This window comes from Hylobates moloch, unplaced genomic scaffold (assembly GCF_009828535.3).
Source record: "Hylobates moloch isolate HMO894 unplaced genomic scaffold, HMol_V3 SCAFFOLD_7, whole genome shotgun sequence".
Taxonomy (NCBI): domain Eukaryota; kingdom Metazoa; phylum Chordata; class Mammalia; order Primates; family Hylobatidae; genus Hylobates; species Hylobates moloch.
Window position 1 is genome coordinate 10,567,948 of NW_026652282.1, and position 14,375 is coordinate 10,582,322.

General features: G+C 44.0%; 1 protein-coding gene across 7 annotated transcripts in view; it reads right to left on the reverse strand.

Moving 5' to 3' along the window:
• GPM6B (glycoprotein M6B) overlaps nucleotides 1-14,375 on the reverse strand; it is a 166,788-nt gene that overhangs the window by 44,373 nt on the left and 108,040 nt on the right. For 2 of the 7 annotated variants that reach the window (XM_032756585.2, XM_032756587.2), the window contains exon 1: nucleotides 1,017-1,480. The exons of 3 other annotated variants lie outside the window; for them this stretch is intronic. In XM_032756585.2, coding sequence (XP_032612476.1) covers nucleotides 1,017-1,077 — 61 coding nt within the window. In that variant the 5' untranslated portion in view covers nucleotides 1,078-1,480. Of the gene's footprint in view, nucleotides 1-1,016; nucleotides 1,481-14,375 lie in introns of those variants that run through there. 2 more of the 7 variants (XM_032756588.2, XM_032756591.2) reach the window with 1 other exon arrangement.

Below are 14,375 nucleotides of genomic sequence, written 5' to 3' on the forward strand. Positions count from 1 at the left end.
AAACGAAGTTTTGTCCCTGTACTGGAGAATTACTCTTTAGTGACTATCAGTGGACGCAAGGGTTGTGAGAAATAACCTTAGCATGATGGCTTTTTATATTAGAGCCACTGCGGTTATAGAATATGTTTTTGTGCATTTATGACAGTCTATGACTTTGAGTGAGGGAGATAAATTACAATACAGTGAAATCCATTAACCTAACAGTGGCTGAGCTGATTCTATGGGACATCAAACTTGAAATCAGTCATTATTTAGAAAAAAGAGATTAATTTTCGTTCCTACTTTCTGCCATTTTCTTACTGCAAAAACACTTTATTCCTCCAAAAAGCCATTCTGTATATGAAAATTGTGGTACGTTCTAAGATTCCCTTTAAGAAATAGGACCTTTATCAGTTTTCTTCCCCCCAGTCTCCAAGTCATAATTAGCAGAAGATCCCCCGCCCTGCCTTTCCATCAGCACTGGGTGACAGAGCTGATGTCCCCTCTCTGAAGCTCCAACTGTAAATGATTATTACAAGTCGTAGTCAGGGCCTGATACAGGAAAGAGCAATCATATTAGAATAAGAAAATTAGAGAATGCCCAAATCACTACAGCATTAGCGGAACCAAAGCAGAATTAACATGCATGCCCCTCCAGTTCCTCCTCAGCATTAGCAGAAAACTACACATTCCATGTTCCCGGAATATAACATGCAGGACACAGGACCTAAGTTATGATTAATTATATTAATAAAAAAAGACAGTTTCCCCAATGCATCTGCCCAAGGTGACAAACTATAGACATCTCTCTATGAAATATCACGTCGGTAGAAAGATTTGGAACAGGAATGGATTGAAGAAAGGCTGCTCTATTAATTTAACATCAGCCCACAGGAAAAAAATCAACCCTGAAAGCAAGACCATGCCATAGGGATTGTCTCAGAGCCATTTTAAAAGAGAGACAAAACCCAGCTAACCCTTTTTAAGCACCCCCCAGTGAAAAGCTTTAAACAGGCTATTGTCAGAGCGCTGGGTACCTTTTCTCTCTTGGCTTTGTTCAGTATTTTCCTCGGCTGCAGTTTCCATGGCTGGCTTCATACCATCCACCAAAAATGCTTTTCCCCCTGTTCCCCCCAACACACACTTGTTTTTCCTCCTCTTCCTTTTCTTTTGGACTCCCCTCCGTCTCTTATTTACACCCGTCTGATTGAGAGGCTCTGTTCTTCACTACAGTAGATTACAGTCCCTTCCAAGATGCAAAAGTCTTGTCAGCGTCAATTTCGCTCTGCCTACTGGTCCATAAAGACAGCTGCCAAGGGGCAGGCAGCCATACGTCACCGAGGATCCCAGTTAGAAAACAGCCATTCGGCGCCCAGTGGTGCCTACAGTCTCAATGTGGCTCCGGTAGGAGTTGGGGGTTGGGGGGGGTGGGGGAGAAGGACCTGCTCCCTCCCCACCGGGCTCTTCCTCCTTGCTGTCTTTCTTAAGATCTCAATCTCGATCTCTCTCTTTCTCCCCACCTCGTTTCTTCTAGCCAAGTACACCCAATGAATGCTAATTAATTCTCTCAGGAAAAAATAGATTTGTGACATCAGAGGAGGGGATGTGAAGGAGAAAGAAAAGAGCCCCTTCCCACCACGTGACTTTGTTGGTCCACAGCAATATATGTCGTCTCTAAAGAGAATGCATGTCTTTGCATAGGCATGACACTTTCTTTCCTGTGTGGCCCCTTTATGATATATCAATTTATTTCATTTACCCCTTGACCCTGGCAAAGCATATTCAAAGGACGTGCCCATAGTCTCTATTTACTTTCTTAAATATTTGTCTTTCATACAATTTCTAGATAAGTACATTGCTTTTTAAAAATATAAATTAAAGAGGGGGAGAAAAATACATTAGAGGGAAGAAAACTCAAACATGGATTTAACGATAGCAATGTAGCAATTTGTTATTAGAACATACTCCCTTGTTGATAGTTAATATATATGATAGTAAGAGAAAATCAAGCCTAATTTGTAAAAAGGCACCCTTCCTTATTTAAAAATAAGCATAACATGTTCACAAGTATATCTAGCTGACATTTTGGTAGTTTCTTGGAATGAAAATCAAAATAGTTTTTTAATCGGATATGGTTATTTCTATATGGAGTTTTACTCATTAGAATTCCTCATTCCAAATCAAAGGGGTGTTTTCAAGAGCTCTCTAAATATTCAACATAAAGGCTAGTATACCAATAATGATTTGCCTTCTTGCATACCCAGATACCATGAGGCCAACATTCTCAACCCATACCAACATATAAGCCTTTATCATGATTATGAGCCATATGTTTCCAAGCATCACTAATTTCTGCACTATTTTTTGTGCATTTGGCTGACCAACTGGCCTTCGCCGTCCCTATAAAAAATTAGAGAGACTCAAGTCAAATACAGGGATGACCACTGATAGGATTCCCAGATCATGAATAGTCTGCTAGTTGGTTGGGCTTAACACTTATCTTGGAAGCAAACATAAAGACAAGTTGGAGACCACCCTCTCCTAAAATCACTCTCCTAAGTTTTGATGGTTTCTTGTTCAACTCCTTGAAAAAAAAGTATAAGGTACTGAATCAAAATCTTCTAAAAACCTGATCTTTTAATACCTTGGTTTTAGATAATCCCTCAAACCTTCTTACATTTAATACTTCTAGATGTGTTAAAACCAGTTTAGCTTGTTTCAACATTTAATTTTACATCTTGCTTTTCCCTTTACCATTGTCTTAGAAGACCACGCCCACAATCAAATATGTATTCCCTCAAATTAAGGCCCCAGCCAATTTTATTGTCTCCTGGTCAGGGGATTGAGAAGTTTGGCAGCCTAAAACCACAGACTTTAGAAAAAAGATTCGTTTGTGATATAATTATTTCCATGGGAAAACCCTATGGTGTGTCCTGATAGGACAGTCTCAGACATTTTTTGCAAAGACTACTCAGGTCCGTTCAAATATAGAAAGGTGGCAAGTGTTGGTATGTAACAGGCTTGTTTTCCCAGCAGTTCAAATGAGAATTAAAACCAAAACAAAATTCAATTTAGCACAAAAGAGGACACTGTGGTTAGCTGTTATTGGTTTTAAAGTGTCCAGCAAAATCATGTGATTATAGAACCAGCAGATCCTAATAATTTTTTGGCTGTTGCTTAAGAATATTATTTTAATAGTGATGCTGGTGAAAAGGCAGAATATGAAAGGCATTCTTAAGAACAACTCTAGTTCTATACCATTGAGATCAAAACCATTAGACAAAATATTCACACATCCTCCAGTTGATACCTGCATCTACTTTCTGCCTGAAAAACTACATGTAAATGAACAATTTATCACTTTTGCCTTACTCACAACTTCATCATTTTCTTTTCACTAGGATAATGTATTACAATTCTAGAAATTACCATTATATCACTTTATAACAGCCTCAAGATCTCACTGATGTTTATGATAAACCATTTGAAAAACAACAATTGTCAAGAGGAAGAGAGAAGAGTATTGCTTATTACATTTCTGAGATATGCATCCATTTTTGGCCAGAAAAGTTCTATATGTAGAATGAGTAGGATGGAAAATGTCTTCCAGAGCTGAAAATATTTCTTTGAGCCCCATGCTCTAAGGCAGTCTGGTTGAAGGTAAGAACACTTCTGAAAGCCAAAACAGGAATACAAAATACTGAACAAAACAGATGTATTAGAATGAGCATACGAAATTGCTGATATTAACCAAGAAGAACAGCAGTTTCACGTGGTTTGACTTCTATGTTTGTAAGTCTTCTGTATAATTGCAGCCAGCTCAGTAAACACGCATGAAATAACCTCCCTAGTGCCAACATCTACAAGCAGCACAGACATGCACAAGTGACGATGCCTGTCTCCAGGTAACCCACGGCTAATGGGACACAGAAAACTCTTCTAAAACAGGGTGCTCCTGCCTGCTACAAGCACTATGGTACCACAACAAAGAAAATGGATGGAGGGGGAAGAGAATTTGAAAAAAGCTTTGCAGAGTTGAGTTGGCTATTGCAGTAATGCTTAGAAACCTGCTGGGTAGGGTAGGGTAGGGTAGGGTAGGGAAGGGAAAGGCAGGAAAGAGGAAGGGAAAGGTAGGAAAGAGGAACGGAAAGAGTTCTAGGAAAAATTGAAGGGCATATGAGAGGAAAAAGAGGGTACTGTCAAAGGGTCAGGAAGTGATTTTTCTGACAGAGGGACTGATGGGAGATGGCTGAGCCAGTAGGTTGGGAACCAGGTAGGTTGAACACCTTGCTAGCCCTGGAGGCAGTAGGTAGAGATAGAAGGGTCAAGAGCAGAGCTGATCATGCTTTACAAAGGTCACTCTACTGGTAATGTGGAAGACAGGGTGGGTGGGGTATGATGAGACTAGAGGCTGGCAAACTAGTCAGGAGTCTCCTGAAACAGTACAAGCAAGAGACAGTGTGAACCTGAACTACCGCAAGGGGAGGAAGTGAGGACCCAGATGTCACTGGATTGGATTGGTATGAGTAGGGGTGGAGGAGGATTTCAAGGGGAGGCTAGAGTTTCTAGCTTGAGTGAGTGAGGAGATGGTCATGCTGGGAACCAATATGGGGAACCAAAGAGAAGGAAGAAGTTTGGTAGGGGAGATTATCAAGCGTGGTTGAAGGTGCTCTTAGGACATCCTGCAGGGACTAAGAGGCATTCAGGAATATGGCTCCAGAGGAGAGAGGCTGGCCAGAGAGCAGCATCCGGGAGTCTTCAGTGTGGAGGCAGCCCTGGGAGTACAAAAAGCCCAGTTCTGCTCAAATGCCATCTTCTCAGGGGACTCTCCCTGACTCTTGTCTAAAATAGCAGCCCTGACATTCCTGGTCCCCTTAATCTGGATTTGAGTTTCATCATAGCTTTAACCACGACTCAACACTGTTATTCACTTATTTGCTCATTACTTCCCATCCTCCTAGAATACAGGCTCCTTAAAGGCAGAAATTGTTGTCTTATTCTCCACTGTATTACCAGCTCTTGGAACACTTCTGGGCACATAGTGGGTCCTCAACAAAATCTATTTTAAATGAATGTTAAACAACCAGGGAGAGATACAGATTTCAAGTATGCCAAGATTAGAGCTTAGGGTACACTACCTTTTAAATGTAAAGGTAAAGGAAAAACTTTAAAAAGAGGGTAAAAGAAACAAAGAAGGACAAATTAGAAAACGAGGGAAATAAGACCAAAGTGGAATCATGAAATTCGAGAAAGGTTCTGTGAAGGGCATCAAGTTAACAGTGTAAAATAGTGTCAAATACCATAACAGGAGGAAAAAGGATGAGGACTGGCAAGCAGAAAGGAGTTTTACCACCAAATAGCCTTTGGAACGTCTGTGAGAAGGCTGAATGATGGGGAAGGATACAACACTTCCCAGTCTCTTTCACGATCACCCTCAAAATAGGAGCCCAGTTGACATGTTAAACTCATACATAGGGCTTTGGCTGATGCCTGTACATCTTGGCCCTGTTTTTAACCTGGCAAGATCATATTGGATTTTTCTTCTGTGATCTATTACATTAATGATCTTCCCAGATTTGTTCTGTTTCCAAGTATAGTAAATATGCTTTGTGTGTCTGGGATTCAAATCATTGATAGAAATGTTGAACACAACAAGACCAAGGTGAGGGAATCCCATGTAGATCTCTATGGACGTCGTCCTGGTCAGTTGGCTGGTTCGTTCTTTCATTTGTTTGTTCATTCATTCATTTATTCATACAAGATTCATTAAGCACCTATTATAGGCCAGAAATAGAATCACTTTTTTTTTTTTTCTTTTTTGAGACGGAGTTTTGCTCTTGTTGCCTAGGCTGGAGTGCAATGGCGTGATCTCAGCTCACTGCAACCTCTGCCTCCCAGGTTCAAGCGATTCTCCTGCCTCAGCCTCCCAAGTAGCTGGGATTACAGGCATGCACCACCACCCTGGCTAATTTTGTATTTTTAGTAGAGACAGGGTTTCTCCACGTTGGTCAGGCTGGTCTTGAGCTCCTGACCTCAGGCGATCCGCCTGCCTCGGCCTCCCAAAGTGCTGGGATTACAGGCATGAGCCATTGCGCCTGACCCGAATCACTCTTCTATGCTAATGACTATGACTGTTCAGCTGACCGAGGATTCATCAAGTTGCATAATGATATACTGACACATCCTTATCCTAGTCACATAGCTAGCAAAGACTTTGTCAAATGCCTACTTCTCCCAACTTTCTAGGATGATATTTTAGGTTTCTTCTGGCTTTTGAAGGACTCCTCAGTGGGCAGTCATTAATCAGAAGGAGGAATGTTTCCACATTCTTTCTAACTACTAATACCTCTGCAATTTTGGTGTTTCATGGAACATTTAAGCAACAAGAAACACCCTGGCATAATCCTTCCTCATTGCCCCTCCAAGGAAATCAATACCCAGAACAAGCTCACACCTCCCTCAACAAATTTTATTTCTCTTTTTCTCTTCAAGCCCCATTACACAGCAATTTTTCTTTTTTCTAAATTGTAAATAAATTGTGCTTAATATAAGTTTGTGTTAAGTGACTCCTATTTTTTTTTCTTTTTCTGAGACAGAGTCTCGCTCTGTTGCCCAGGCTGGAGTACAGTGGTGCAATCTCGGCTCACTGTAACCTCTGCCTCCCAGGTTCAAGCGATTCTCCTGCTTCAGCCTCCCCAGTTGCTGGGACTACAGGCGTGGGGCCACCAAGCCCAGCTAATTTTTTTTTTTTGTATTTTTAGTAGAGGCGGGGTTTCACCATATTGGCCAGGCTGTTCTCAAACTCCTGACCTCAGGTGATCCGCCCACCTTGGCTTCCCAAAGGGCTGGGATTACAGACATGAGCTACCATGCCTGGCCTTGTGACTCCTATTTTCACACTGCTCCCCATGACAAAATCAAAGATGTGTTCTGGTAGCAAATATGTCGGCCCTCTCTCTACTTGGAGAAAACAGAATGATAAATACAGCAAGAATTCTTAAATAGTAGACAGAAAAGATACTTTTTATATAAAGTAGCAATAATATTCAACATATTAATAATTCTGTGATGTTAAAAATGCTGCATACATTTAAAAACACAGAAACTGGACACATAGCATGGAGCCAGGAATTTAGAATCTGATTGTCTAGATTTGGGTCCTTTCCATAATCAGAATTTCCCAAAGCTTTATCAATTTGGCAAAGACTTTGTCCTCCATTACCGGAATTAAATTTCTCATTTTTCATCCAATGTGGGTTTTTAAAAAAATATCTTTTGATCCCTTACTCTTTTTAGTTTTTTTCTTCATGTATTTTCTGAGTACCTCTTGTATATTTGCTATACTTTCCTTTATAGGAAATGACACTGCATAAAGCTAAGAGTTGAAAAGACAAATCAAACTGGTTGGTGTACAGGAAAATGCTTATAAATGGTAAAGCTACGTGAACTATAAGCCATCATTGCTAGTGTTTCTCTTTAATGGTAGAGGTGGAGCCCAGGCAGGTCACTGTCATGAAACTGGCTAACATAAAAAAAAAAAAAAACAACTGGCTAACATTGATGACAATGAGCACACACGGAACCTCTGTTAGCCAATCTCTTCTCAACTTAATCACTTGTTTATTTAACAACTGTCAGTGTCCTCATTAGGAGCCTCAGGAGCCACCAAAACAGTGATTGTTGAGTTTGGCAAAAGCCAACTTGAGCTGTAATGACCCTTTCTCTCCTGACAAAAACATTCCACTGAACCTTTTTTTTTTTTTTTTTTTTGACAGAGTCCTGATCTGTTGCCCAGGCTGGAGTGCAGTGGCATGATCTCGGCTCCCTGCAATCTCTGCCTCTCGAGTTCAAGTGATTCTCCTGCCACAGCCTCCCGAATAGCTGGGACTACAGGCGTGTGCCACCATGCCCAGCTAATTTTTGTATTTTTAGTAGAGAAGGGTTTTTGCCATGTTGGCCAGGCTGGTCTCGAACTCCTGACCTCAAGTGATCTGCCCGCTTCAGCCTCCCAAAGTGCTGGGATTATAGGCATGAGCCACTGCACCCCGCCTCCACTGAACCTCATTTTCAAAAGGAGAGCCAGAGAATAAGTTTGGCACCAGCAGGCTGAGGCTTCCTGTGATGGAAACTGGTGCTGCATGAAAAGTATCAACATGCTGGGCTGCCAAATGGGCACAGCACAGGCAGTACTGCGGCATGAGGTAGCATGTGCCTCCTCAGCACTGGTGTCTACTGCCTCTGTCTGTCCCAAAGTCAAGGTCGGTATTGCTGCTCCTCTCCTCACTCTTAAATCAGGATTGCTCCACCTTGGCACTAGTGATGTTTGGGGCTGGATGATTATTGTGAGGCTGGCCTGGGCATCGTGGATGTGTAACAGCATCCCTGGCCTCTACCCACTAGATGCCAGGAGCACCACCCCTGTTTCGATGACCTAAAATGTTTCTAAACACTGCCAAGTGTCTCCTGGAGGGTAATATCATCTCCAGTTGAGAACCACTGCCTTAGAGCTATCTTTTCTTCCCTAAACTTAGTCTAGCTATTATGATATTCTATCAGCAAATGGTTCTCAGGCCTAGCTGTGCACTGGAATCATAGGGGAAGTTTTTAAAATACTGATGCCAGGGCATCACCCCCAGAGATTCTGATTTGACAGATGGGGTTGTGTGGTGGGCATGAGAGCTTTCAAATCTCCCCAGGCAATTCCAATATGCAGCCAACTGCTGGAGGCAGGAGGGAAACAGACAACGTGTGCTACGATGATGGTGACACAATCAGAGCTGTTTTAAGAAAATTATCCAGAGGACAGCTGGATGGACAGATAGGAGACTGAAGAGGGCAGAGTCACGGCGACCATACTTGATTAGGGAAGAGGTGGGGACTGCATACTCAGCTGAGGCAGAAATGAAAAGGTGGGTATTAAGGCAAGAGGGAGAGATTCAGGGTTGATCCTGAGACTTTCAGCTTGGATCCCCAAAAGGATAGTGAGTCCCATAGGGAACTGGAGAGATCAGGTGATGTATTGGTTTTCTGGGGCTGCCAGAACAAAGTACCACAAAGTGAATGGCTTTAAACAACAGAAATTATTCTCTCACAGTTCTGGAGGTGAGAAGTCCAAAGTCAAGGTGTGGGGGGGGCCATGTTTTCCATGTTTTCTCTGAATGCTCTAGGGAAGACCCTTCTTTCAGCCTGCAATCCTGATGTTCCTTGGCTTGCAGATGCATTACTCCATCTCTGCCTCCGTCATCACATGGTGTCCTCTCTGTGTGTCTATGTCTGTGTCTCTTCTTATAAGGACACCAGTCACATGGGACTGGGGCCTACCTTCATTGAGTATGGCCTCATCTTAACTCGATTATGCCTACAAAGACCCTACTTCCAAATAAGGCCACATTCATAGGTAGCAGGAGTTAGGACTTCAACATATTTTTTGAGGCGGGTGGGGGACACAATTCTACCCACACCAGATAAGGAGAGTGAGAAGGACTATCAAGTTTGGAAGCCATGTGGGTGGTGTCTGTGCAGCTGCTCAACCTAGGCAGAGTTTGGAAATGAAGACTTCAGCGTTATCATCAGCAGAGAGGAAACTATTATCATCACAGGAGTGGGTGGGATGCCAAGGCAGAAGGTACAGAGGAGAAAACCTTTCAGGTGCCTCCTAATTCAGGGGATCTCTAGTGGGAGAACCACCCTCGAAGGATGCACAAGATGTTGGCAAAGATCCAGGACAGGGCCCTGTCACAGAGGAGGAGGGAATTTTAAGAAGGAGGAGGTGTCCCCACAGTCAAGGCAACCAGAAGGCGAGGACTTGGCAAACGCCACTGAAATGGAAAATTCCGATGTCCTTGCCAGCATCAGTGCAAAGCCTGGAATGGAAACCACTTTACAGGGAGGCTACAGAAGTTCAGCTGAGAAGTGAAGAAGAGGAAGCAGGGGCAGCCCACTTTCTAAAGAAATTTGGTAGTGAGGGGAAGGCCAGAGAAAGATGCAGGCAGCTTAAGGAGAAAAACACAGTCAGGAAGAGGGGCCCAAACATGTCTTATGCTGAAAAGGCAGTGACAGCCACTGAAAGACAGGTTTCAAAAGATGCCGGTGAAGATGGACAGATGATGAATGGAGATCACAGGAGAGGAAGAGGGCCAGCTGTGGGTGGCAAGATGTGATGCTTCTCCTTCTGAAATGGAAGTGAGGAAGGGGAAATAGAGGGAAAAGGAAGTCATCCAACTCCAAGATTTAAGGAATTTCATCTTAGAAGAGGTGGTAGGGATGGAGAGGTTAAAAGGGCAACCTGTCCAGCATTGAGAAGGGTACATTTGTGTCTTGATTTAGTTCACCTCATAGCCCTAAGAAGGAGAAAGCATCAGCTCTGTTTTATGGGTGACAAAATGGAAGGCACGATGGTCTTGGGTCTTAGTGAGGTAGGTGGATGGCCCTGAGTCTAGACTGCCCGGGGACCTGAGTGGGGCTGAGTTTCCAGGGGCACAGAGACCCTAGGGAGGTAGAGTGAAGGAGACAAGGAATACCCTTACCTTATGTCTCACCACCCTGAGGGGAATGGGCCCCAACATGACAGAGCCACACTGAAGAAACAAAGTCAAAATAGGAAATGAGGACCAAATGATGGGTTTTTAAACTAGCTTTAAGAAAGTTTCTGGCCGGGTACAGTGTGGCTCATGCCTGTAATCCCAGCACTTTGAGAGGTCAAGGCAGAAGGATTGCTTGAGCCTAGGAGTTCAAGACCAGCCTGGGCAACATAGCAAGACCCTGTCTCTATGAAAATACATACGTACATATATACATACATACATACATACACACACATACATACAAGATAGCCAAGAGTAGTGGGGCACACCTATAGTTCCAGTTACTCAGAAGGCTGATGTGAGATCACATGAGCCCAGGAGTTGGAGGCTGCAGTGAGCTATGATCACACTACTGTACTCCAGCCTAGGTGACAGAGTGAGACCCTGTTTTTTGTTTTTTTAAAGAAAAGCTTCTATTTCTTCCTGTGTACACAAGGCATACATCAGGAGACAGACAGCTGATCTACCGACAACATGCTTCCTAATTATTACATCCCATGGGGCACTTGGATTCTCTCATTAAGAGTGGCACAATGAGTATTCCCTGTGAGGGCCCCCAATTAACTCATCTACCCAGCATGTTCCAGCCAACATGAACAAGGGCCAGCCTTCCAGACTCCTCTTTGTTAGCTGTTTAACCGCCGTTATTGGAATCCCAGTCATGTTTCTGGAGCAGTTCCTTCTTGGTTCAGCAGAAACCACCGGGGCTGGGTTTTTCTCTCACCCAAAGAGTCCGCAACTCAACCACAAAGCTGGGGAGCCTGGGTACTCTGCTGAGGATTTACCTTATATCATCTGCCAAAATCCCAATCGCACTGTCTCCCCATCTCCAAGTCCCCTCCTGAAAGGCATGGGCTAAAGTCCATCTCCTTTAGAAAGCCTCCTTGGTGAACTCTACCCACTTCCTTTTTTTTTTTCTTTTAGAGTCCAGGTCTCACTTTATCACCCAGGCTGGGGTGCAGTGGTGCGATCATGGATCACTGTAGCCTCAAACTCCTGGGCTCAAGCCATCTGCCTGTCTCAGCCTCCCAAATAGCTGGCATTACAGGTGTGACCATGCCCAGCCCATTTCCCCCTTCTTAGCATGCTAACTCACCCTGCTGTCTCTCAGTTATAAATGCAAGCTTCCCTGGATGGCAGTTCCCAGCAATGAAAGGACACTCATCTGCCTTGACCTTCCTCCCACCCAGGTTGGAGACAAAGGCTTGTGCCAACTTGGATGAGGCCTAACCTTCAATACTGTGCCACCATGGAAGGCTTCCCAAGGTAGGCGGATCCCAACACCTTCAGCCTGCTTTGCTAAAGGAAGACAGACATTACCAAATTGAAGGTTAAATCACAGGACACTTGGGCTATAAAAATTCTCACAACAGAAGTTGGAAAATTATGGGATAAGTGCAGCAGAAGTAGTGATAAAGATGACGTGACTTCTTTAAGAACCCTTCTGAGAACTCAGGGTGGCTCAGGGAAGCCTTCACGCCTTGATGCTGTTTCAGCCACTCCCTGCCTTCAACATGCAGGAGTTGACGTCATCTTTCCCTGAAATAGAGTCAATGTGTGGATTAATGAGTTTCTACCTGTCGGACTGCCAGAAAAGGTGCTTTCTCAGGCAGGCACACAGATGCCCACACACCTCTTGGGGAACCAGACTCCTTCAAATCCACCCCCCCCCCCCCACAGTGCTCATGTCACAGTGATCTGAGCAACAGAGAGCATCCAACAAACCCAGGGGTTGGTTATATTTTTCTAATCTTTGTACATGCTCCTCTGCAACTATCACCAACTGTTATGGTTTGAACGTATCCCCAAATTTCATGTGTTGGAAACTTAATCCCCAATGTGGCAGTACTGAAAGGTGAGTCCTTTAAGAGGTGATTGGGTCATGATAATTTATTAATCATTCATGATTAATAAATTAATGTGTTAATGGATGGATTATCACGGGAGGGTACTGGTGGTTTTATAAGAAGAGAAAGAGAGACCTGAGCTAGCACACTCAGCCCCCTTGCCATGTGATGCTCTGTACCGCCTTGGGACTGTCCCCATCAGCAAGAAGGCCCTCACCAGATGCAGCCCCCTGGACCTTGCACTTCTCAGCCTCTGTAACTGTAAGAAATAATTTTTTTTCTTTGTAAGTTTCCCAATTTTGGGTATCTTGTTATAAGCAACAGGAAAATGACTAATACACAAAGTCATCACACAAAGAAACTGTGAGTGCCAGCTACCAGGGATACTTGGCGAGTTTCTTTCAAGTGGTTTGTTTTTATTTGCTACAGGCCAAGGTGCTGGCTGTATGAGGAACCCATGGACTGGGCTCAACGCTGTGTCCAGAGGACCCACTGCACCCACATGAGATGTGACAGTAGCTCAGGAGGAATGGACAGAAGCCAACACTCAAAGCTGAGGGTCTCCTCGGCACCAGGACTACTACAATAACTTTAACCCACGTTCTTTCATTTTTGCCTTCACAGCAGTATTGAGAGTTGGGCATCACCATCCCCCTTGCATGGATGAAGAAACGAAGACCAAAGGGAGCTGTACACGGGCTTGGCCAAGGTGGTCAAGAAGCTGGTCAGAAGCTGAGCTGAACCTTGACTCAGGCCATTGGATGCCAGAGTCGGGAAACCAAGAGTCAGGCAGCAATGATGGCAGGAACGAAAGCTCAATAAGGCCCCAGGTGACTAGGTGATCAGCAGCATCAACTGTTGAACTCAGAGATTCCAGGTCACCACCAACGCTTCACTCAGAATGGCTCTTCCATCACTTGCAACTATCTCCCCAAAACCTAGTAATCTGGAGTTCCCCTTCAAACTCTGATAAAACATGGGGCCACACACTTCCACAACTCAGTAAGGCTCTCATGTCTGCATCCTTGTCCAGCATCCCTGCCAGCCCCACTCCAATGCTTACCAGCCTTATGATACCATGTGACCTTCCTGAGTTTCAGCTTCATTGTCTACCAAAAGGACTCATAAGAGAACTTCCCCCATAAGGCTATTGTTAGGATCGTGTAATACTGCATGCAGCACCTCAGCACGATACCTCCTACATGACACTTACAAAATGCTATTTCTATTTTCAAAGTCCTTTATGCTCCCACCACCATCATACAGGTCCCAGGAAGAGGTAGAGAGAGGAAAGACTAGCTGGTGATTTCATGTCCTTCTAGATCTTTCCCTGACCCTGAAAGGTTCATTTCTGTGCCCTTGCCTGGCCTGGATTTCTAGGGGCACTCCCCACTCCACCCGGTCCCACCCCAGACCTGTGCTCTGTCCTCAAATTGTAGCAGGGTCCTCCCTGAGGAGGTCCAGTTTGAATGTGATACCTGAGATTGACTAAGCTGCAAATAAATAAAAGGAACTGAGACGAATAAGATAATGGGATTAAAAAAGACATGCCTTCAAGGGTACTCTTTCAACAATGGACTAAATTGTTTTCTGGAATCTGTAGGATATTGCTAACACCTGGGTACTCAAGTCCAAATTAAATCTGCCCTGAATTTTTTTTTTTTTTTAAAGCACAGTGGAATTTCTTTCTTCATGTCAGAGAATCACGCAAGCAGCGTCAGCTTCAGGGGCATGTGATGTGCACAGAGCCTTGCCCTCAGAAGGGCCTGAAGCTTGGTTTAATACTCTGATGGCACTGTCCTGAAATTCTTAATCATTTTATCTTCGAACTGTGTTTTCAAGTGAAGTCCAACGGGACCATGTTGCACGCATGTGAGCAGAGGAGCTACGTGCTCCTTGCCACCTCATTTGCATACCACATTCATGACGCCCCATGAGCTAAGAATTCTGGTGAATCCCCGGTGCA